Below are 22,337 nucleotides of genomic sequence, written 5' to 3'. Positions count from 1 at the left end.
ACATGGGTTTGGGTGGAGTCCAGGAGTTGGTGATAGACAGGGAGGCCTGGCGTGCTGCAGGTTCACGGGGTCGCAAAGAGTCAGACACGACTGAGCGATGGAACTGAACATCACTGTTTTAATATACAATTGGCTGTGGACTTGTCACGTGAGTAACAACACAACTCAAGTACAGTTGACCTTTGAACAAGATGGGGTGGGTGGGGTCTTGGGGAAGGATTAGGGGTATCGAATCCCTGCAAAGTTGAAAATCTGTGTAAAAATTTATAGTTGGCCTTTCAACCTCTAATCTTGTAGTACTTTAGTAGTACTCAGTGGAAAAACAACAACCACATATAACTGGACCCCAAGCCCTTTCAACCTCTAATCTTGTAGTACTTTAGTAGTACTCAGTGGAAAAACAACAACAACCACATATAACTGGACCCCGAGCAGTACAAATCCATCTTGTTCAAAGATCAACTGTACTTACTTTGAGGAGGACATTGTTTTCTGTGAGGTACAGAATGGATCTTTAAGAGATGACCTTCCTCAAGAGCTGACTCTAATTGGCTTACAGGGCATGTATCTTTGAAAGTTACTGAAAATATAAAAAGCATACTAAATCTTGAGTCTGTGGTCCAGCTAAATAAGTCCCCAAGCCTAAAGTGGTTGGATAAGTCTGCACGGAAATAAGTGAAATTTCAGTTCAGTTTGAAGAACTCGGATTTGAAGAGTTGTAGGGAAAGTTAATGGCACCCCACTCCAGTACTCTTGCCTGGAAAATCCCATGGACGGGGGAGCCTGGTGGGCTGCCGTCTATGGGGTCGCACAGAGTCGGACACGACTGAAGTGACTTAGCAGTAGCAGGGAAAGTTAAAAGTACATTTCAGATGGAGGATCACTGGGAACTACACTGTCCCATCGCAACCTGCTCTGGAACACAACGCAGCATCTCACACAAGCTCCTGGTACAAGGTGGCCTCAACTAGCAAGCACCTAGTACCGGAGGAAGCCTCCCCGGGAGCCGCAGGGTTCAAATTTCAACAGCTGGGAAACTCCGGTCAGAGCCCGGCTCGCCGTACTTCCGCTTCCGGCTCAGACTCCGCCCCAGCGGAAGTGGTCTGTGGGGGAAGAAAACGGTGAGACACTCTGGACCGCGCAGGCGTGTTGTGGGCTGCTGCGATGGCGCCGCCGGGTATCTTGAACAGGTATCTTCTGCTCATGGCACAGGAGCACCTGGAGTTCCGCCTTCCGGTGAGCCCGCAGGGCCGTCCACTGCTTCTGGCGGGAGAGGACGGCGCGGTGGGGGTTGATGTGCGGGTGGAGGCGACCCTCCCAGTCGGAGCCCGCGGGGACTGGGGGTCTGTGCTTGTCGGGGAGATCACTCGTCCCCCCCAGTCCTTCGGCCCCTGGGACGGCTCTGAGCCCCGGGAGGATGTGAGAGAGAAGTCCGAAACAGCTTCTCAGCTTCGCTAAGCATATTTATTCATTCTTCTGTCCTTGTGCCAGTTAACCGGAGTTAGGTAGGTGAAATGGCAACCCACTCGAGTATTCTTGCCTAGGGAATCCTGTGGACAGAGGAGCCTGGTGGGCTGCTGTCCATAGGGTCGCACAGAGTCGGACACGACTGAAGCGGCTTAGCATGCATGCATGCACTGGAGAAGGAAATGGCAACCCACTCCAGTGTTCTTGCCTGGAGAATCCCAGGGACAGAGGAGCCTGGTGGGCTGCCGCCTATGGGGTCGCACAGAGTCGGACTCGACTGAGGCGACTTAGCAACAGCAGCAGGTAGGTGAATATGACCCGTCCTCTTCCTGCTGAAGCTCTTCGTCTATGGGAAAATAGAGACAGCGGACAGAAATGCTTAGGGTAGTATTTTAAGTATCGAATATGCGGCTCAAATTTCATGGGGGTTGGAGTAGTGGTGGTGAATGTGGGTGCTAGGGTTGAATGATGAAAAGTTGGGGAAATTTTTGTTTATTCAAGAAAGATTTTCAGAATACATGTAATAGAATGTGCTGGGCGCTGGGGATATAACAATGACAGACTTTCTGTCTTCACGGAGTTTACCGTTTAGGCTAAAGGGTGACCAGATGCATAAACAGAGCATTATGAAATCATTTTGGTAAGTGCAGTGATAGAAACGCAGTGAAATACCAGCATATGGAAGGGAAATCTGAGGGGTGGGGGATGTTCCCATTGAAATGGCTTTCAGGAGGGTATGACACTTGAACTGTAACTTAAAAGATGAGTAGAAGTTAGCCAGGCCAGGGAGAGACACAAGTAAATTAGAATTACAAGCTATTCATTATTACTGAATTACCAAATAGGTAGCAAAGAATGACAAAGAGAGCGGGAGACAAGGATTGTTGTTGTAGTGTCTCAAGTTGTGTCCAACTCTTTAGCAACCCCACGGACTCTAGCCCACCAGGCTTCTTTGTCCACGTGATTTCCCAGGCAAGAATACTGGAGTGGGTAGCCATTTCCTTCTCCATGGAATCTTCCCAACCCAGGGATTGAACCCGTGTCTCCTGCATTGGCAGCGAATTCTTTATCACTGATCCACCAGCGAAGCCTGGGAGAGAAGGGTCAGTTCAGTTCAGTCACTCAGTAGTGTCCAACTCTTTGCGACCCTATGGACTGCAGCACATCAGGCTTCCCTCTCCATCACAAACTCCTGGAGCTTGCTCAAACTCCTGTCCATCGCATCAGTGATGCCATCCAATCATCTCATCCGCTGTCATCCCCTTCTTCTGCCTTCAGTCTTGACCAGCATCAGGGTCTTTTCCAATGAGTCAGTTCTTCACATCAGGTGGCCAAAATATTGGAGAGAAGGGTAGGGTTCGTAAAATGCAAAGCCTTAAGTACTCTGGAACTTAGAACGAGATTTTATTGAAGAATTTTAAGTAAAGACGTGACAAAATCAGATTTTTTAAAAGTCACTTTGGAAGCAGTACAGAGGGTGGATTTGAGGGTAATCAGGAGCTAGGAGGTGAGTCTGTTGGAATAGTCTTGTTAATAAATTAAGAAAGCCTGAATTAGGGCAAGGAATAAGATGGCTGTATACATTGGGACAATGTTTCGGTGATAAAATCATCAGGGCTTGATGATGGGGATTGAAGGTTAGATGATTGGTTGAAGGTGGTGGGGAGAGGGATCAATCAAGGATGACTCCTCGGATGGTTATCAAGGTGTTTCCATTTAAAATAGCACAGGCAGAAGTAAGATTTAAATTGTGGTTATGCTGAATTTGATATGTTTGTGTCACATCAAACAGAGATGACGAGGAGGCAGTGAATATGAGTATGCACAGATCTTAATAGAGCTGCCTGGGCTGGTAACTGATATTTAGAAGTCTTTTGTATATGAACTCTAGGAGAGAGAACAAAATTATTCAGAGAAAGCATAGCATCAAAAAGAGTAGTGGGCCAAGTACAGCATTGGAAGGATTGATATTAAGGGGAAGTGGGAAAAGAAGGTGATGAGGAAGATAGGCAAGCGTCAGAATAGGAAGAGAGTTGTTCTTGTTGTTGTTCAGTCACCAAGTTGTGTCCGACTCTTTGCGACCCCATTAACTGCAGCACACTAGGCTTCTCTGTCCTTCACTATTTCCTGGAATTTGCTCAGACTCATATCCATTGAGCCAGTGATGCCCTCCAACCATCTCATCCTCTTGTCACCTCTTTTCTCTTCTTTCCCTCAATTTTTGCAGCATCAGGGTCTTTTCCAGTGAGTCGACTCTTCGTATCAGGTGGTCAAAGTATTGGAGCTTCAGCATCAGTCCTTCCAGTGAATATTCAGGACTGATCTCCTTTAGGATTGACTGTTTTGCTCTCCTTGCAGTCCAAGGGACTCTCAAGGGTCTTCTCCAGCACCACAGTTTGAAAGCATCAATTCTTCAGTGCTTAGCCTTGGTGGTCCAACTCTCACATCCATAGATGACTACTGGAAAAACCATAGCTTTGTCTGTATGGACTTTTGTCAGCGAATTGATGTCTCTGTTTTTTAATATGAGACCAAAGAAATCAAGTGGGTAAAGCTTTAGGATTTTTCTAGAGTGGTTGTATAGTTTTAGGGGAGAAACAGATTATTTGGTTTAGTGATCACTAGAAAATGAGAAAGCAGAGAGAGACTGCTCTTAACAAAAGAAAGGAAAGTAAGAGATTGGTTAACAGTTTGCGGGAGACCTAGAGTCGAGGGAGAATCCCTTTCCCTGTTGGAGAAATTGGTGTGTTTTTAGGCTGGAGGGAAGGGGAAAGTGGGTATAAGGACACAGTGGGAGGTGTTGGCCTTTCCATAGATGGGAGCTTGGGCAGAGGAGACTTAGGGCAGGTGTGGGTAGTTGCCTACAGGGCTATTTTCTAGGTAATGAATGAGTCAAGGTATTTTCTTGAAAGATAGAGGACCAAGCAGTTGAATGGAGAAATTGAGAAAAATTTGAAATAATCATTGAAAGCAAAGAGGGAGCTGATGAGCTAAACAATTGAGTAGAGAAGAACTCGGGTGTTAGAGTGATGCTGAAAACTCAGCTGGGGTGAAGAGCATGTATTTGTGATTGTGCCAGGATTCTGTGATTCTCTTCAGTTGTGTTCAGTTCACCGGCCTTACGAGTTTGCGAGGAAGACTGCTGCTTTGATTCAGGACTAACGTGTTGCTGAGGAGGTGCGCTGGCAAGATGAGGTGCAAGGACATAGAGTCTCATGGAGGAAGTAACATTTTAGTTAGATCTTAATTGATAAGGAAGATACTCTGGGGATGAAGAGGACTGGAGAGCCCCCTTCATTGAGAGAGAAAAGCAAGTGTAGAGGCCCAGAGGGGTGGTTGTTTATGGTGGTTTGGCTGTGACTTGTGTGGGGAAGGAGGATGAAGTAACAGATAGTGAGGCTGGAGAGGTGGCTAGGATCCAGATTCTGGAGCGTTTTGAAACTGTTGGAAGTAATTTAGATTTTATTTTAGTTTATGGAGAACCACTGGCTTTCCCCCCCACCCCTGCCTTTTTAAGCCAAGAAGTAGCAAACATTTTTCCTTTTTAAATCATGAAGTGACTCACAATCATTTGTGTTTTAAAACGATAATGCTAGTACCTGAGAAGGGATACCACTGAGAATCCTGTAGGATTGTAATCCACCAGGGTGGAAGTAGAGAGAAGCCAAGGAGGGTGAGAACCTGTAGTCAGGTAATGCAGGGAGAATGGAGTGGTTAGGCTGCAGTCTTGAAAATAGCGTCCCTAGTATTTGCTGATTTTTAACCCGTTTCTTCTTTCTTAAATTCTTCTTAGTGTATTTCCCTCATGCCAGTTTCATCTCCGCAGAGCTCGGTCCTCTCTTCTGTCTCCATTGTCCTAAGGCTGAAACTCGAGTCTGGCATCTAAAGCCTGCCATTGCATGATTTTCTCCTCTGCGCCCTCCCAGACCTCCCGCCACCAACGGTGCAGCCAGATACCCTTCCCTGTCATTCCCACCGTCTTGTCTGGGTCTTTCCTCTGCCACTGTTCAGTCTATTGATTTTGTATAGTCAGTGTTCATTTAGATTTGCCCACACACTTGTTTATTTTAGGTTTATCATTTTTTTCCTTGATTCTTTTTCAGATGTGCAATTTCTTTTTTTTTTTTTTTTCAGTCCTCTGCCCAAATTTTTAATTTTGTCTTTTATCCTCTTCAATATAGAAAGCACTGTTATGTTAAAGCATGTAATTGATAAAAGGGGTCCTGTGGGTCAGTTTCTCTTGCTTCTTTTTCATATGTGTGCTGGGTGTTTTTAAAATACATGCCAGATATAGTTTTATTTAAATTTATTTAGTAAAGTTTAATATAGTTCTATTTAAATTTATTTTTAGAAATACATGAAGGCTGGGATGATGCGAATGCTCTTGATGATAGGAGCATTAACACTCCAGGATCGCTGAACCTGTTTTCAGGCCTTGAGTCTGTTTCTGCTCTGATTTGAACATACTTGATAATGTGCATAGTTTTGGGGGATTCCAGTCTAAACTGGGTGGTTTTATCAAACTTTCTTTCCTTCCCATTGTTGGCCCTGTTCTCTTTTTCGTTCTTCTGGCTCCGTTAAGCTGTCCACCTTCACCGCTACTCTTGGATTCCATATATTTCCCAGGGAGAGAGTGACTTTACCTTGTGATTTCTGCCCCGTCCTGGATCTTGATTTGGTAATTCTTGTCATCTCTCATGCCTTCAAGTAGAGGTCTTTTTTTTTTTTTAAATTCTTCTCAACAGGAGGCTTAATCTGAATTACCTGAATTAGATTTGAATTGAATTGCCATCACTGAAAGTGAAAGTTCTCTTTCTGTATAGATTCTCCCTGTGTTTCAGGGCTTAAAGTGAGTTTCCATTGAAACTTTTCTTCTAAAACTGAAGCAATCTTTTCTTCCTTTGTACTCTAGTATATTATTATTATTATCTGCTTCTTAAAGGGCATTCACTGTTGTACACTTCACATTTCAGTTACTAGGGTAAATGTTAGTTCTACTAGACCCTAGCTCCCTCAGGGTAACTATGTATCTTTACACAGCTCAATGCCTTGCATATATTAGTCATTTAATAAATATTGAATTGAGTGAAATAGGATCTCTTTGGGGAAGGCAATCAAAAGGATGCTTTTGGACCCATCTAATGTTAGAGGGCTTCCCAGATGGCACCATGGTAAAGAACCTGCCTACCAATGCAGGAGGCACAAGAGATGTGAGTTTGATCCCTGGATGGCAAAGATCCCCTGGAGAAGGCAATGGCTACCCACTCAAGTATTCTTGCCTGAAGAATTCTATGGACAGAGGAGCCTGGCGGGCTACAGTCCATGGGGTGGCAAAGAGTTGGATTTGACTGAGTGTGCATGCGTGTGTGCGTGCGTGCATGCATGCGCGCGCACACACACACACATTATTAGAACTGCCAGACAGGAAAGCTGTAATGAGTAGCTGCCTATGTGATTTAAAGTGAAAGATTAAGAGTGCAAATATGGTTCTGGTTTTGCCTCTGTGCAGTTAATCAGGGCCAGTTTTAGTTGGCAGCCGCCTTATTGTACTAAAAGTAAAGTTCAGACACCTGGATTTTACTGCTGGTTCTGAAGTGAACTAAGTGGATGAAAAAGTGAGTGGCTAAAAGAACTGCAAAGCTCATGTGAATTAATGCATCAGGTATGTACCAGATCATGCCATATTTTTGTATCCAATGTCTAAATTCTTTGTTCCTGATGTAAAAAGATTCTCAACTGAAAAGTAAATTTGCCATGTGATGAATAAAATTTTTGCTTTGCTTTTTTCCAAGTAGGTTGATGTGGTAGTTTTAATACATGTTTTGCTTTTCAGTTTGAAACATGGATTATCACATTTACTCTGACTTTTGAGTCATTTCTTAGATTTTGGGTAATAGTGCTAATCCTATGCCATAAAATTTCGAATAATCCTCACTTTTTTTTTTTTTTTTTTTAATGCTTGGAACCTTTATGCTTTAACCTGTTGCTCATTTCTAACTGTATTCCAAGAGCAGAATTTTGAAAATGTTATGAATGTATGAATTCATGTTATGAATTCATAATATGCTTTAATAAGAAGTGAACAATAATCATTCTTGGCCAAGAAACTTAATCTATAACTTCATTTTTTCTTTTAACTAGTATAATTGTCAGTCTTATTTGCTTGCTTGACTCACTGAACTTCAAGGACAGTGTTGTGGTGATCACTATCTTGACTCCTTCAATTACAGCCTAGGTTCTTTGCTCTTTTTGTTATAGATCTCCTTAACCCTTTGAGGTAACTGAGTCCTGTTTTATCGAGGAGGGAACTGGGAGTTGAGGGAGTTAAGATTCTTGTATACAATCACAGAGCTGCTCTTTGGAAGAACTGGCCACCAAATTGTGGCCTGCCTCCGAGGTCGAATGCCGCCTCCTGTTTAAATCTGTGTCACCTGTGTTGCAAAATAACTATTGGACTGCTGCTGCAAGTCACTTCCCTCGTGTCCGGCTCTGTGTGACCCCGTAGACGGCAGCCCACTAGGCTCCCCCATCCCTGGGAATCTCCAGGCAAGAACACTGGAGTGGGTTGCCATTTCCTTCTCCAATGCATAAAAGTGAAGAGTGAAAGTGAAGTCGCTCAGTCGTGCCTGACTCTTCGTGACCCCATGGACTACAGCCCACCAGGCTCCTCCGCCCATGGGATTGTCCAGGCAAGAGGACTGGAGTGGGGTGCCATCGCCTTCTCCAACTACTGGACTACCTTCAGTGATTTCCTGATAGTCTCTGCTAGTTCTTGATCTGTCCATATGATTCAAGTGAATGCAGCACCTTCTAGTACCTGGGATTAAAAAAAAGATTTGTTGCACAGACAAAAGAAAAAACAGATAAGGCACTAGTTGCACAAACCTCCCGTTCTCCTTGGTTTTGAGGTAGAGGGCTTTCATAGTCTGGGTGGACTTTCTCCTGTGGTGACCAGGGCTGGCGGTGGGCTTGATGTTAATTATTCCTTCTCCTGCCTGAGGGGAAAGGGGATCGTAGGCACCCTCTCAGTAGGTTTCATCCTGTGTAAGACCCACCCAGCAGAGTGGGAGTCTACCTGCTTTATGTTATTTGAGGAGATAAAATTTGTTAGCAGTATAAATTATAAGGTTTATATCCTCATCTCGTGTTTACCAATACAGAGTATTTGCTTCATAGGCTATATGAACTGTCTGAACAGATTTCAACTTTGCATTCTTGATGTTTTTAAAGTAACTGTTGTATTCTCTTTCTTGTTCTGTAATTTTATCCAGAAAGGAGGTTAACTTACCATAACTTGTACTTATTCAATTAATCCATAGTGATGCTCCCCAATCACTTGTCTGTTTTTTAATTCAACATATATTTATTCATCTAATTAACTGGACAAGACAGCAAATTTAATCTGTAAAGGATTCTCTTCTGACATTTAGTAAAATTCTATTATTGGCCTTCATTAATCATAAGTTAATACATAACTAATGATTTTATTTTCTAGAGAAAGAATGGTTCCAAATACAGCTTTTAAACATACATTAAAAATAATTTTCTATCCAAGTAATCAAAAGATTAAAACAACAGAAGTGCTATTTTTCATATATTTAATTAAAAACAGTACAGCATCCAGTTGAACAGTGGTGAAGGCAAATTGATACTCTCACCTTATAACTTAGAACAATTCTTTAAGAAAGTATTTTGACCATATGTACTTTAAGGAGCCATACAATTTTCCACATCTCTGGGTATAATATTGTTTATTGCATCTCTATCTTAAAGAAACAATCTGAAATTTGGAAAAAGCCAGATATTTATGAAAATGAATATTTAGCCTTGTTTTAAAGTGATAAAATTTTAAAACACCTAGGTGTTCAACATAAAGTATATTGTTTCCTATTGAAAATTTGTAATCCTAAAGCCAAGGAGAAAAATGTTTATGAAATTAATATTTAAAGGGAACTAGTAAGAGCCCTAAACCTCATTACAAACATGTTATTTCCTTTCTGAACATCCTCAAATCATCTAATGGTTTTATTTTTATTGATCCATTGTCAGATATCATTTTTGCAATCTGCTTTTTCCTTTTCAGAAATCAGGGCATTTTCTCAAAATCTTTTGACAACTTTTTTTTTTATTCTAGAATTTCTCAGAAATTGCTTCCCATGGTTGTGACTGTTAAATATTTTCAGAACCCAGAGTTATAATTTGTCTGGTATTGACATTTAAGCCCTTTAGGTAGATAATAAACCCCCTCTCTCTTTTTTTTAAAAACTATGTTAATAACTGTATTTTATTATACTTCTAAGTTCCATGTGTTAAAAATGTATTCTCTAATATTTTCAATATAGGAGATAAAGTCTTTGCTTTCACTTTTTGGAGGTCAGTTCACCAGTAGTCAGGAAACTTATGGAAAGGTAAGTTGAATTTATATTTTTTATTAGACCTATATATATATGGTATCCTTAGAAATCTTAAATTTATATCTTTATAGTTACTTGTGTCTGTTTTTAAGGGCAGTTGAATAAAAAGGATATTTTGGAAATTTTTTTGTTTTGGAAAGTTAGATTTATCTCCAACATTTACTTTATTAGTTTTTACATTTTACTTCAGTAGTTTACCATAATTTGTATCTGTCCCTTTATTGAAAAGAGGTCTGTCTTATGTTAATGAGGTATAATTAGAATTTGGCTGGATTTCAGACTTACTTTTGATACTCATTTTATAATTTGAAATTAATTATGCATGTGTGAAATTGTGAGTTTATGAGCCATGTATTTTGTGTTTGACAGTTCTGTGTATTGGGGAAGTTTAAAACATAGAAAAATAATCATTCACAATTCTTCTTTGACGTGACTTATAATTTGGCAATACTGCCTTCTAGTCTTTTGTTATATGTTTTTCCCCCTTAGTTGTAATACTAGCAGTGAACTTCTGCATCTCTTTTTCATTTGATAGCATTAGTACAGTCACATACCTCTGCTTAGCATTCACTACTAACAGGGCTGTATATTTTCCATCAATTAACTCAATCATAATTTATCTAATGATTTCACTTCATTCAGCAGGCTTTTAAATTTTTCCTAATAAAAATAATACTAAGGTTACTGTCCTTTCCCCTCTTTGGGTTATTTTGAATTTTTTTGTAGGATAGTATAAAAATTGGAATCAAGACTGGGTCTGGCAGGGAGGACTTCTCATAAAAAGCGAGAGAACTAATTAAATTGAAAGTCCCCTGGTGCTGGACTTTTACTCCTGATTGAACTTCAGTTGTTGATGGAGGAGGAAAAGAGAGAGCATGTGGATATAATTGGGTGAGGGCGATGACCTGAGGTTGGGGTCGTACTATATATTGCTGCATTCTGGCGAGAGGTTATCTGGGTGGAGCACAAAGATGCCTGTAATCTTGGGTATTAAAACCCTCGGGATGCACTTGAACTTTTTTCCTTGGATAAAATAATAAGTGATAATTAATAATATACTCCATATAATTTTTCATCATAGTTATTGGAGAGACTCCACCCTCTTAGGTGGCCAAAGCTAGCTACAAAAAAAAAAGGGGGATGATTCAGACATATATTACTTAGTAATTCAAAACAAAATAGCTATATTATAAGAAAATATTAGCAAAAATAAAAAATTTTGAGATTATACTTAAGGGTAAAATGTGCATTAATTCTTGGTCGTAATACATGGAATTAACCTTAAGTTTAAATAACCTTAAATTTGCAGTACAAAATGTTTTCATTTATATGGTCATTTTTAAAAGTATTCTGATTTTGTACTGTATTATCCTAACAGGTTATCTGTTAATTAATTTTTTTCCACTATTGGAGTAGTTTTTTATTTTGGTTAGTGTCAGATTATATATTCTCAGATAAAAGTAGCAAATAGGAATTTCTTCTCATTGACTTCTTAAATAAGGTCATAAAACCACTTAAAAGTAAGTTGTATATTATTATTTCTTTCAGTCTCCTTTTTGGATTCTTAGCATTCCCTCTGAGGATATTGCCAGAAACTTAATGAAACGGACAGTGTGTGCCAAGTAAGAACAACTTATTATGTTCTCCTGCATGAGTGTAAGCTGGACTTCTTATAACCACTCTGTCCTTTTTTTTTTGCTATATTGGCAGAAAGTAGAAGGGGTTGATTGTTGCGGGGAGCTCAGTTTAGCTTGTAGTTACGTGTATTTGCCACTGGATGGTGACGAGAGAACAGAGGAGAGTTACCTACTTAAACTGTGGATGAGAGAATCTCAATGATGAAATGCAGAAACATGTGCTTTAGAATAATTTTTTTAAACTTCTATATTAAGCAAGCATATGGTTTAAGATATAAATGCTGTGTTATTACATAGGAAAAATGCCATATTTAATTATAACCAAAGTATTGAAAGCCTAAAATTTTTTTAGTTTTTCTTATAGATGGTTTTTAATTAGATGAACAGATTGGTGAAGTGTAAGATGACAAAAAATGAAGCCTGCCATAAAATATGTTTTACTGTTTTATTTGCTAGTGTAATTCTGATTGTAATATCTTGATGTGAATTAATATAATGATGTCATTCTTATTTATCCTGCGTGAGTGTTTTCTGGCTTTCATCATTAGTATCTATTCTTTTTTCCTTTCTTCTTTTTTCATTGTTGGAAAAATCTGTCTTTGGGTTTGGAAATTAAACTGCATTTTCAACTAGCATTTTAAAATTGAAAAACTTATGCTATCCTTGCTTTATTTTTTTTAACACTCCCCTCTAGCCCCCTGAACATTTTGACAGATTTCTGAGAACTCCCTTCTTTTTGCTTGGAAATTATATTTAATATTGCAGTGCAAATAAGATTTTACATATATCTAGTTTTGTTAATATGGTTAGCAATGCTTTACTATTGAGTAGATTACAACCCCCATATAATTGAGGGCAGGAGGAGAAGGGGGCAACAGAGGATGAGCTGGTTGGATGGCATCACCAAGTCAATGGACATGAGTTTGAGCAAACTCCCGGAGATGGACAGGAAAGCCTGGCGTGCTGCAATCCATCCGGTCCCAAGAGAAGGACACGACTTGGTGACTTAACAACAACAATTGAAAACTAGCTGCATTGCTAAATCTAATCTCATAAATTGAAGCTTGTTAATGAGTTTTACTTAGTCAACAAAAATGACCAGAAAATGGAAACAAAACTAAAAAACATGTCATTTGAATAATTATCACTGTATATTAGCATATTAAAATTTATGACTCTGAGAGATGTTTGAATTCCAAAGATAAATCTTATAGGCTTAAAATAGCTTATTGAGAACCAGATTTATATGCTTCCTTCAAAGCTCATATCTTTGATGAATGCATTTGAGTAATGGCACAATAAACAGTTGTGTAATACTTGTGCAACATTATGAAATAATATCCCTGGCTGCTTTTTCAGTTCAGTTCAGTTGCTCAGTCGTGTCTGACTGTGACCCCATGGACTGCAGCTTGCCAGCCTTCCCGGTCCATCACCAACTCTTGGAGGTTGCTCAGACTCATGTGCACTGAGTCAGTGATGCCATTCAACCATCTCATCTTCTGTCATCCCCTTCTCCTCCTGCCTTCAGTCTTTCCCAGCATCAGGGTCTTTTCTAGAGAGTCAGTTCTTCGCATCAGGTGGTCAAAATATTGGAGCTTCAGCTTTAGCATCAGTCCTTCCGGTGAATATTCAGGACTGATTTCCTTTAGGATGGACTGGTTGAATCTCCTTGCAGTCCAAGGGACTCTCAAGAGTCTTCTCCAACACCACAGTTCAAAAGCATCAATTCTTTGGTGCTTAGCTTTCTTTATGGTCCAACTCTCACATCCATACTTGACTACTGGAAAAACTGTAGCTTTGACTAGATGGACCTTTGTTGGCAAAGTATGCTGTCTAGGCTGGTCATAGCTTTTCTTCCAAGGAGTAAGCACCTTTTAATTTCATGGCTGCAGTCACCATCTACAGTGATAATGAAGCCCAAGAAAAGAAAGTCTCTCACTGTTTCCATTGTTTCTCATCTATTTGCCATGAAGTGATGGGACTGCATACCATGATCTTAGTTTTTTGAGTTTTAAGCCAGCTTTTTCACTCTCCTCGTTCACTTTCATTAAGGGGCTTTTTAGTTCCTCTTCGCTTTCTGCCATAAGGGTGGTGTCATCACCATATCTGAGGTTATTGATATTTCTCCCAGCAGTCTTGATTCCAGCTCTGCTTCATCCAGCCTGGTATTTCTCATGATGTACTCTGCATATAAGTTAAGTAAGCAAGGTGACAGTATACAGCCTTGACATACTCCTTTCCCAATTTTGAGCCAGTATTGTTACATGTCTGGTTCTAGCAGTTCCTTCTTCACCTGCATACAGATTTCTCAGGAGGCAGGTAAGGTGGTCCGGTATTCCCACCTCTTTAAGAATTTTCTACAGTTGTGATCCACACAGTCAAAGGCTTTAGCATAGTCAATGAAGCAGAAGTAGATGTTTTTCTGGAATTCTCTTGCTATTTTGTTGCTCCAGCGGATGTTGGCAGTTTGATCTTTGGTTCCTCTGCCTTTTCTAAATCCAGCTTGAACATCTGGAAGTTCTCAGTTCACATACTGTTGAAGCCTAGCTTGGAGAATTTTGAGCATTACTTTGCTAGCGTGTGAGATGAGTGCAATTGTGCAGTACTTTGAACATTCTTTGGCGTTGCCTTTCTTTGGGATTGAAATGAAAATTGACCCTTTTCAGTCCTTTGGTCAGTGTTGAGTTTTCCAGATTTGTTGGCATATTGAGTGCAGCACTTCACAGCATTATCTTTTAGAATTTGAAATAGCTCAGCTGGAATTCTATCACCTCCACTAGCTTTGTTCATCATAGTGATGCTTCCTAAGGCCCACTTGATTTTGCTTTTTAGTCTGTGTATATTTTGCATAGCTGAGGTTATATCTTAAATGATAACTAAGTAAAAGTAGTATCACTGTGGAGGCCTTCTGTCTATAATTAATAGATAAAGGGGAATTCATTTTCAGAGGATAAAATTCACAATTCTAATTGTAGCATTAATTATTCTTGAATAGTGGACATTAGAAGTGTGTATTCAAAACTAACAAATTCAGATTTTTTTGTGGTAGAATAGCGATTGAAAGTTGATTTTGTTTGACTTATTTTTAACATGCACCGTTTTTTTAGCATTTTACAGAGTGAAAAATATAACAAATACCTAGGTACCTACCTTGTTAAATCTCAACATTTTGGGGTAATTTGCCACAATTAAAAAAAAAAATAAACCATTACAGAAATGATTGGTGCTGCCTGTGTACATTTCCCAGTTCTAACCCTCCTTCCTTTGAAGGATAGTTTCTTAAAGCATCATTTGTCAGAAAGGTTTCATTATTATTGCTATAATCAGTGAAATATTTTTGATCATACTGATATTAATAAGTTGACACCCATGCTTATTTATATAGCACCCATGGGAAATGTAGCAATCCATGTAAGTTTTCTAATCTCTAAAATAGGAATCATAATAGTGCAGTCATATATATGGAAACATTTTACTCTGAAAATCTAAATCATAAAAGGTGTTACTCCAGTGTGCCAGTTATAATGGAAGCTTATGACGTTATATATTGAATATTTTTATTTTTCCATTTACATATAAATTTGTCGTTATATAAATTCTTTCTGAAAGAGGATATGGAGTATTATTCTTACTGAATCTGGGTTATCACTCCAGGCATTAGTTCCTTTATTGTTACTGTATAATAGTTCATTGGGGATAATTATGAATTGTGGCATCGTCTGTGCCTTTCCTGAATGGCCTGGAGTTCTTGTCTTTTTTCATAGAGAAGTGGTGTATGGATTCTGGAGTCAGATGGATTGGGGTTTGAATCCTACGTTACAAATTGCTGTATATCTTGAGAGAGTCATGTAATCTTTTTGTGCCTCAGTTTCCTCACTGGTTAAATGGATGATGATACTGGCAGCTACCTCAGGATTCCTATGAGGAGTGCCTGAATTAATATTAAATGGCCTTAAAACAGTCCCTGGTACTTTGAGTTATATTGAGTGTTAGCTCTAACTTAGCTAAGTAAGAGCAGTGTAATTGTAGAGGCCCTATTTCTATAAATTCAGTACAAGGGAAAGGAGGAATTCATTTTCAAAGGATAATATTTGCAGTCCTGAGAGCAGCATTTTTTCTAATCATAAAGTAGTTGATTTTAGATGCACAAAACTGTAATATATAGATCATGTTTCATTACAACTGATTCTAAAAACGGTTTTGTTGATTGCAATAAAATTTTGCTTAATTTTTTAATTCCTTAAAATAGATATAAGCTTGAGATTTTTTTCATAGTAAGAATTTTGTATTTAAAAGTAACAGTTACTAAGTGTTATCAAATATGTCTAGATATCAATGGTAACATTTTTATCCAGTCATTTTTCCTTTTATGTAGAAGATATTGGGAAAGATTGAGTTTCTTGCACTTTGTTTCATTAAAAGAAGTGATTTTTATGGCATCATTTGTGTTCTAGTTTTTTAAAAAAATGAAATGATAATGAAGAAGACTTCAAAAAAGATCTTGACTTATAAATTCTTCCTCTGTGTAAAGTTCAACTTGTGTTTGTAATGTAGACTTAAGTTATATTTGTTTTCAGGATACGTATTTCTCATTTAATAGCTTAGAAACATAGGCAGTAATTGTTTTGGTGGAGCGAGCATGAAGAACTAATGAAATAATTGTTACATATTACTGTATGAACTAATTTTTTTTACTGAGGTTAGTGCCAATCATTTATTTCCTAGGTCTATATTTGAACTGTGGGGTCATGGAAAGTGTCCAGAGGAGCTGTACAGCTCTCTTAAAAACTACCCTGTAGAGAAGATGGTACGTAGCAAATATGGTTTTATATAAGCATATCTGTAGATACTGTACTATCTACATGTGTACTATGTACAAAACTTAAAGAATTTATCTGCTTTTATTTTAGGTTCCATTTCTACATTCAGGTTCTACATATAAAATAAAGATTCACACATTTAATAAAACATTGACACAAGAAGAAAAAGTCAAACGGATAGATGTAAGTGAATTTAGCAAAAACCAAAACCTGTGGTCTCAAAGAGCTGGACACGACTGAGCACACACCCAAAAGCAAAGCTAAAAGGACCTATGAGATTAATGTAAAATAGCCACCGTTGATGCATAAGAATCCCCAGTGTCTACTAAGTGCTTTTGTACCACATTATATGCTAAGCACTTTTCATGTTTTGTCTTATTTAATGCTGATACCAGACTTACAAGATAGGAATTATTATATAAGCACTATTTTTCCTTTTATATATTTATATTATTTAGAGTTACTTTTATTTTTTAGGCACTTGAATTTCTGCCATTTGAAGGGAAAGTAAATTTAAAGAAGCCACAACATGTATTTTCTATTTTGGAGGATTATGGTTTGGACCCAAACCACATCCCTGAAAATCCACATAATATTTATTTTGGTAGATGGGTAAGCAAGTGTTCTTTTTGCCTGTTTTATTTTTCTTTAAAACTGAAATGTTAGTCCTTTGAATTGGACTCTTTATATGTAAAACTTGAAAGGAGCTGAAGAGTCAGAACTACTGTGTGAATTAAAATCGGTGGAAAATATGTGGTTGTGTGTTTTGTCTTTTCCAGAGATTCTGATGAAATGCAAGAGGATTATTATAAGATGTGGGGCCTAGGTAGGAGGTTACGTACCTGGAAACCTTAACCCAAAACTTGTCGGAAAGCGTGAACTACTTTTAAATAAAAGCAGAGAAAAGGCAGAGTGCTGTGACAGCAGGCTCCTCATTTGTGGAGCTCTGTGATTGAAGTTTCCATTCTTAAATGAAATTACTGCAGAACAGTTCTGCTCACTTCCCTAAGTCACTGAGTGGGCAAATGGAATCTGTGGTTTATGCTACGGGATATTGCTATTTAGGAGAATAACAGGTGGCTAGAGCTCCCTACCAGCTCCTGGAATAATTGCATTCAAATTCAATTCAAATTTACTTTGAAAAGCAGAAGTAAATGGGAACACACTAAGAAATAAAAAGTGTATGTCCGTAACTGCCTCAGTCACGTTTTTACATGAAGCAGTGATTAAGTAGAAAGAAGTTATTGTCATCAAGATACTGTGGGTTTAATTTGAATAATTATTTTAAATCTATTTTGTAGATTTATACTTATTGAAAAATATCTCTGATCTAGATTGCAGATGGGCAGAGAGAGCTTATTGAGTCATACAGTGTCAAAAAGAGACACTTTATTGGAAATACAAGCATGGATGCTGGTTTATCATTCATCATGGCCAACCATGGAAAAGTGAAAAAAAATGATGTTGTATTTGATCCATTTGTTGGAACAGGTATTTTTATTTAATTGTTTTTAACTAATGTAGTGATGTTACTTGTTTATATTAGTCAAGGGCATAGTATTATTTTTGCTAAAAGATTAATAATTTTTTATTTATCGCTAAATAAGAGACAACCACATATTTGTATAATAGCTAGTATTTGACATTTTTGCTACTTCTAAAGATAATGCTGAAAGAATTCTATGGGCTCTGTTTTTATTTTTATTAAATTTCTTAGAATTTTGTGGGGTTTTTCCCCCTAAGTAGACCACTAAGGGGAGCATACCATTCATTATAGAAATGTTGTAAAGCTTTACAGTTTCTTTATATAGGAAATTTCTTGTTGTACTTGATTAAAAAATCAGGAAAACTTGAGGAAGAAAGACTTGAGTGACATGATTTTAAAAAATATTCATCTTTTAAAATTGGCAATCATATACTTACATAAAAAGTGGTTAATGTGCCTTATCTTTGGCTTGTGGAGGTTCACATGTGGAGTTTGAAAATAAGAAAAGTGACTGAGTATCAGTGGCCTAGAGCGTGACTGCTGAGGCCATGACCTGGGTTTTGTCCGCACTTGATTGGGTGTCCTTGTAGTTAACTTTGTGTGGAAGTCCAAGGATGTTTCAGCTCAGTCTGAGGACATTTTCCTGCTTTAACCCGTTTTTCTTCCATCTTGCCTATGTTTATGGAGTACTCACAATTAGGTTCACCTGACTAAATTCACTATATTCAGATTGTGTAGGAATAAATTGTGTGTGGTTGGACTTTCTCACTGTAGCGGTCTTTCCCTGTCAGAAACTCATCAGAAACTGTAAGCAGTGATGATGCAGGAGCTCCCATTTGTTGAATAGGAAGCATGTCAGGTATTAGCTGAGAACTCTAAGGTTACTATCTAGTTTAACTCTTTACAGCTGCTGAAATTGAGATACTCTACAAAACCTTCCTGAGATTATGGCACAGAGAGAGAGTAAATGACTTGCCCAAAGTTGTGCGTTGTATAAATCTCATGGGTTTCAAACTCAAGCAGACTGACCCCAGAGCTCAGTGCCCTTTCTGTCATAGCACTGCCTCTCTCAGCATTAGGGTCTGCCAGCCAGCTACTGTACCATAAACTAACGTGAGGAATACAGCACATGAGGAGCAAATAGAATCACGGTCAAGAGGTTTCTGAGTGATGGAATAATTTCCTGAGTTGTTAGATCAGTCTTGGTGCGTCTCTGCTCCACTCCTCCGTTGTCTGTCTATATCCTACCCCCAACACATTACCCATTCCTTTCATTCCTATCCTGATCATCCTAAGTGCCTCCCCAACTCTTTGAACTTGACAGGAAATAATACCAAACTTATGGAAATGTTAACAAGAATAAAAATAAGAGAAAGAAAACCTACATATTTTTGACCCAGAGTGGACTGCTGTTAAAATTTGGCATTATTTGCTTTATCACTTACTTTCTCATTATGTTTTATATACACAGTATTTTTCTTTCTGTACCATTTGAAAGTAAGTTGCATCCATTATACTCCTTTACTTCTCAAACACTTTAATATATGTTTCTTGATGATAAGTATATTCTCTTACATAATCACAGTATAGTTTTCACTGTTAGTAAACATACTTTTCATATAGCACTTTAGTGTTGGTATTTAGTGTTCCATTTTTGTTGGTTGACTTATGAATGTCCTTTAGACCATCTTTTTTTCTTTTTCATTCTAGCATCAGGTACTATATTTTGTTGTCAGCATTTCTTTGATCCCTTGATATGGAATATATCTGAAGTCTTTTTCTTTTATGAAACTTGGGATATCATCCCTCCTCTCTTTATTTTTTATCCAGAATATTCCTTATTTTGGGTAATTTGATGTTTCCTTATGGTTAGATTAAGGGGTCATACTTTCCTGGCTCGACCACTGCATTCGTAATTTTGTGTCCTTCTCAGGGCATCCACATAGTACCCATCTCTACCCATTGGTAATGTTAATTTTGATCAACTGGTTAAGATGGTGTTTGATTCCACCCCCCCCACCCCCCCCACCCCCCTGCACTGGTTACTATTTTTTTTCCTTGCAGTTAATAGGCAGTCTGTACGGAGACACACCAGGGTCTTGTAAAGGTTCTATTCTACACATCTGAATCACCCCCACCCCTCTGGTTGTCAGGTTTAGCGCTGATTGACAGTTCTCGCCCACACCAGTCTTGACTTCAGCTACAAAGGGATGATTTTCTGTCTTCAGCACTCCCTCCAGTGGACACCTGTCTTATTATAAGCAAAATCTCTTTCTTTTTCTTTGTATTCATTTATCTATTGATAATAAGAATTAATGGATTTCCCTTCCTTTTCCCAAGTGGCCTTTAATCCATTTTTTTCTTAACTATTTTATTGCTCAAATTGTCCCAGATTTGCCATGTGCGAGCCCTTTCATATTGGATCTGTCTTTGTGATATGTTCCTGTAGTCTTTTTTTGTTTTTAAAGCACCTCCTTCTTCTTTCTGGCTCATTTCCTACCTCCCCAGACCCTGGAATCAGTCATTTCTCTTAGAAATTCTTATTTCTTTTAGTGGGGAATGGTATTAATATTAGAAACCAAGATCTAGGTACTAAGTATTTTTGCTTCTATACCCTTTCAGCAGACAACTTGGAAATGCATGTGTGTATATATATACATATGTGTATATATAATATGTATATAAATGCATATGCAAATACACATATTCATGCATACATACTGTATGTATACATAACTAAACATATATGCATAGTTTAGAACTTGTGAGTTCTCACATATACTACAAATTCTACTCTATCCTTATAGGTTTCTTTTTTCACTTAACAATTTTTCCTAGAAATCACTTCGTTTAGTTCATAGAGATTGTTTTCATGTATCTTATAGCGTACTCCATGGGTTTGAAATGAAATGAAAGTCGCTTAGTTGTGCCTAATAACTCTTTGTGACCCCATGGACTATACAGTCTATGGAATTCTCCAGGCCAGAAAACTGGGTAGCCAGCTGTTCCCTTCTCCAGGGGATCTTCCCAACGTAGGGATTGAACTCAGTCTTCTGCGTTTCAGGCAGATTCTTACATATTGTAATTTATTCAGACAATCTCCTAAGCTTGGATGTAGGTAGTTTCCCACATTCACAGTTATAAATAATGCTTACAATGAATAATCTTTATATATATACTTTTATAGTGTTGGAAATATAGCTCTAGGGTAAATTCCTAGAATTAGGAAATCAGGTTGAAGTGTATATGTGTGTGTAATTTTGTTAAATGTGGCGACGTTACTCTCCATTATGGCATTTTGCTTGCTTGCCAGCAATGTATAGGAGTCCCTGTTCCCCCACAGCCTCACCAGCAGAGTGTATTAGGCTTTTGAAATTTGCCAGTCCATTGGGTGAAAATGTTATCTCAGTGTAATCTTAATTTATATTTTTCTTATTATGAGTGAAGTCTAATAACTTTCTATTTTAAGGACTAGCTATGAAACTTTTTTTGAATTTTCTTAAAGTCATTTCCCTATTGTTCTGTAGATATTGTGGTTTCCCCCCTTATTTTTAAAAATACTTTGTATTTTAGTCCCTCTTTTTTTTCCTGTTTTAATGTATATAAATACATAAAATATTTTATCTCAGTTTGCCATTTTTCTTTTGACTTTGCATATAACTGTCTTTTAAAAAAAATTTTTTTTTAAACCAGGCAATAGCTTTCCCTACATCCAAGTTATAGGGGAATTCAGCTATGGTTTCTTCAGTAGTTTTGATTTTTTTCCTTTTAGATTTCTGATGCATTTGGAGTTTATTTTCTTGTTTGCTGTGAGGAATAAATCTAATTTGTCTTTTTCCAAATGCTGACCCTCTGTTAATTATCTTGTTCTTGGATTTCTAAAACCTTTTTCTGGGGAGTGATTTTTTTTTTTTTATGAGATACATACATGTACATGTTTAATATGCATGTGCACACACACACATAGGCACTATCATAAAGTATAAAAATAGTTACTAGTATGGGTAAAATTTTCTTTCCTTGACATGGATGAGGCTGGGCATATTATGAAATGCTAACTTCCATAGCAGTCAAGATGTTGACTACCTTTAGTGTGGTAAGGCGTGAGAGATCTGTCCCTAATTTGCTTTAGGGCAGCTCTTTAGAGTGAGGGGTATATCTTGGTCATTTGAGTATTTGTATAGGACAGTTAGAGGATAAGATGCTTGGATGGCATCACCGATTCAATGGACATGAACTTGCCCAAACTCTGGGAAATGGTGAGGGACAGGGGACAGGGAAGCCTGGTGTGCTGCAGTCTATAGGGTCTCGAAGAGTCGAACATGATTTGGCAACTGAACAATGACAACATAAGGACAATTAATGGAGAATTAATTGCACTATGCAGGACAGTTAATGAAAAATTGCAGGAGGATCTTTCCAAAGACGTTGCTAAAATACATTTCATAATTTGTGTTTGTTGTTTAAGTGTAGCTTTAAGACTTTAGCTTTTAGTGCTTTTGTTTTAAAACTG

General features: G+C 38.1%; 1 protein-coding gene across 3 annotated transcripts in view; it reads left to right on the top strand.

Moving 5' to 3' along the window:
- The first annotated feature begins 1,085 nt into the window (after positions 1–1,085).
- The window catches only part of TRMT11 (tRNA methyltransferase 11 homolog), a 57,906-nt gene continuing 36,654 nt past the window's right edge, over positions 1,086–22,337 (top strand). Inside the window, exons 1-7 of one of the 3 annotated variants that reach the window (XM_043890157.1) lie at positions 1,086–1,236; positions 9,810–9,875; positions 11,430–11,503; positions 16,244–16,325; positions 16,429–16,521; positions 16,816–16,950; positions 17,673–17,829. In XM_043890157.1, coding sequence (XP_043746092.1) covers positions 1,165–1,236; positions 9,810–9,875; positions 11,430–11,503; positions 16,244–16,325; positions 16,429–16,521; positions 16,816–16,950; positions 17,673–17,829 — 679 coding nt within the window. In that variant the 5' untranslated portion in view covers positions 1,086–1,164. The remainder of the gene's footprint in view (positions 1,237–9,809; positions 9,876–11,429; positions 11,504–16,243; positions 16,326–16,428; positions 16,522–16,815; positions 16,951–17,672; positions 17,830–22,337) is intronic. The other 2 variants (XM_043890159.1, XM_043890158.1) reach the window with 2 other exon arrangements.

The sequence above is a fragment of the Cervus elaphus genome, chromosome 28, assembly GCF_910594005.1.
Source record: "Cervus elaphus chromosome 28, mCerEla1.1, whole genome shotgun sequence".
In the NCBI taxonomy this organism is placed as follows: Eukaryota; Metazoa; Chordata; class Mammalia; order Artiodactyla; family Cervidae; genus Cervus; species Cervus elaphus.
The sequence above is the reverse complement of the archived record's forward strand: the minus strand, read 5'-3'. Positions and strand labels throughout refer to the sequence as shown.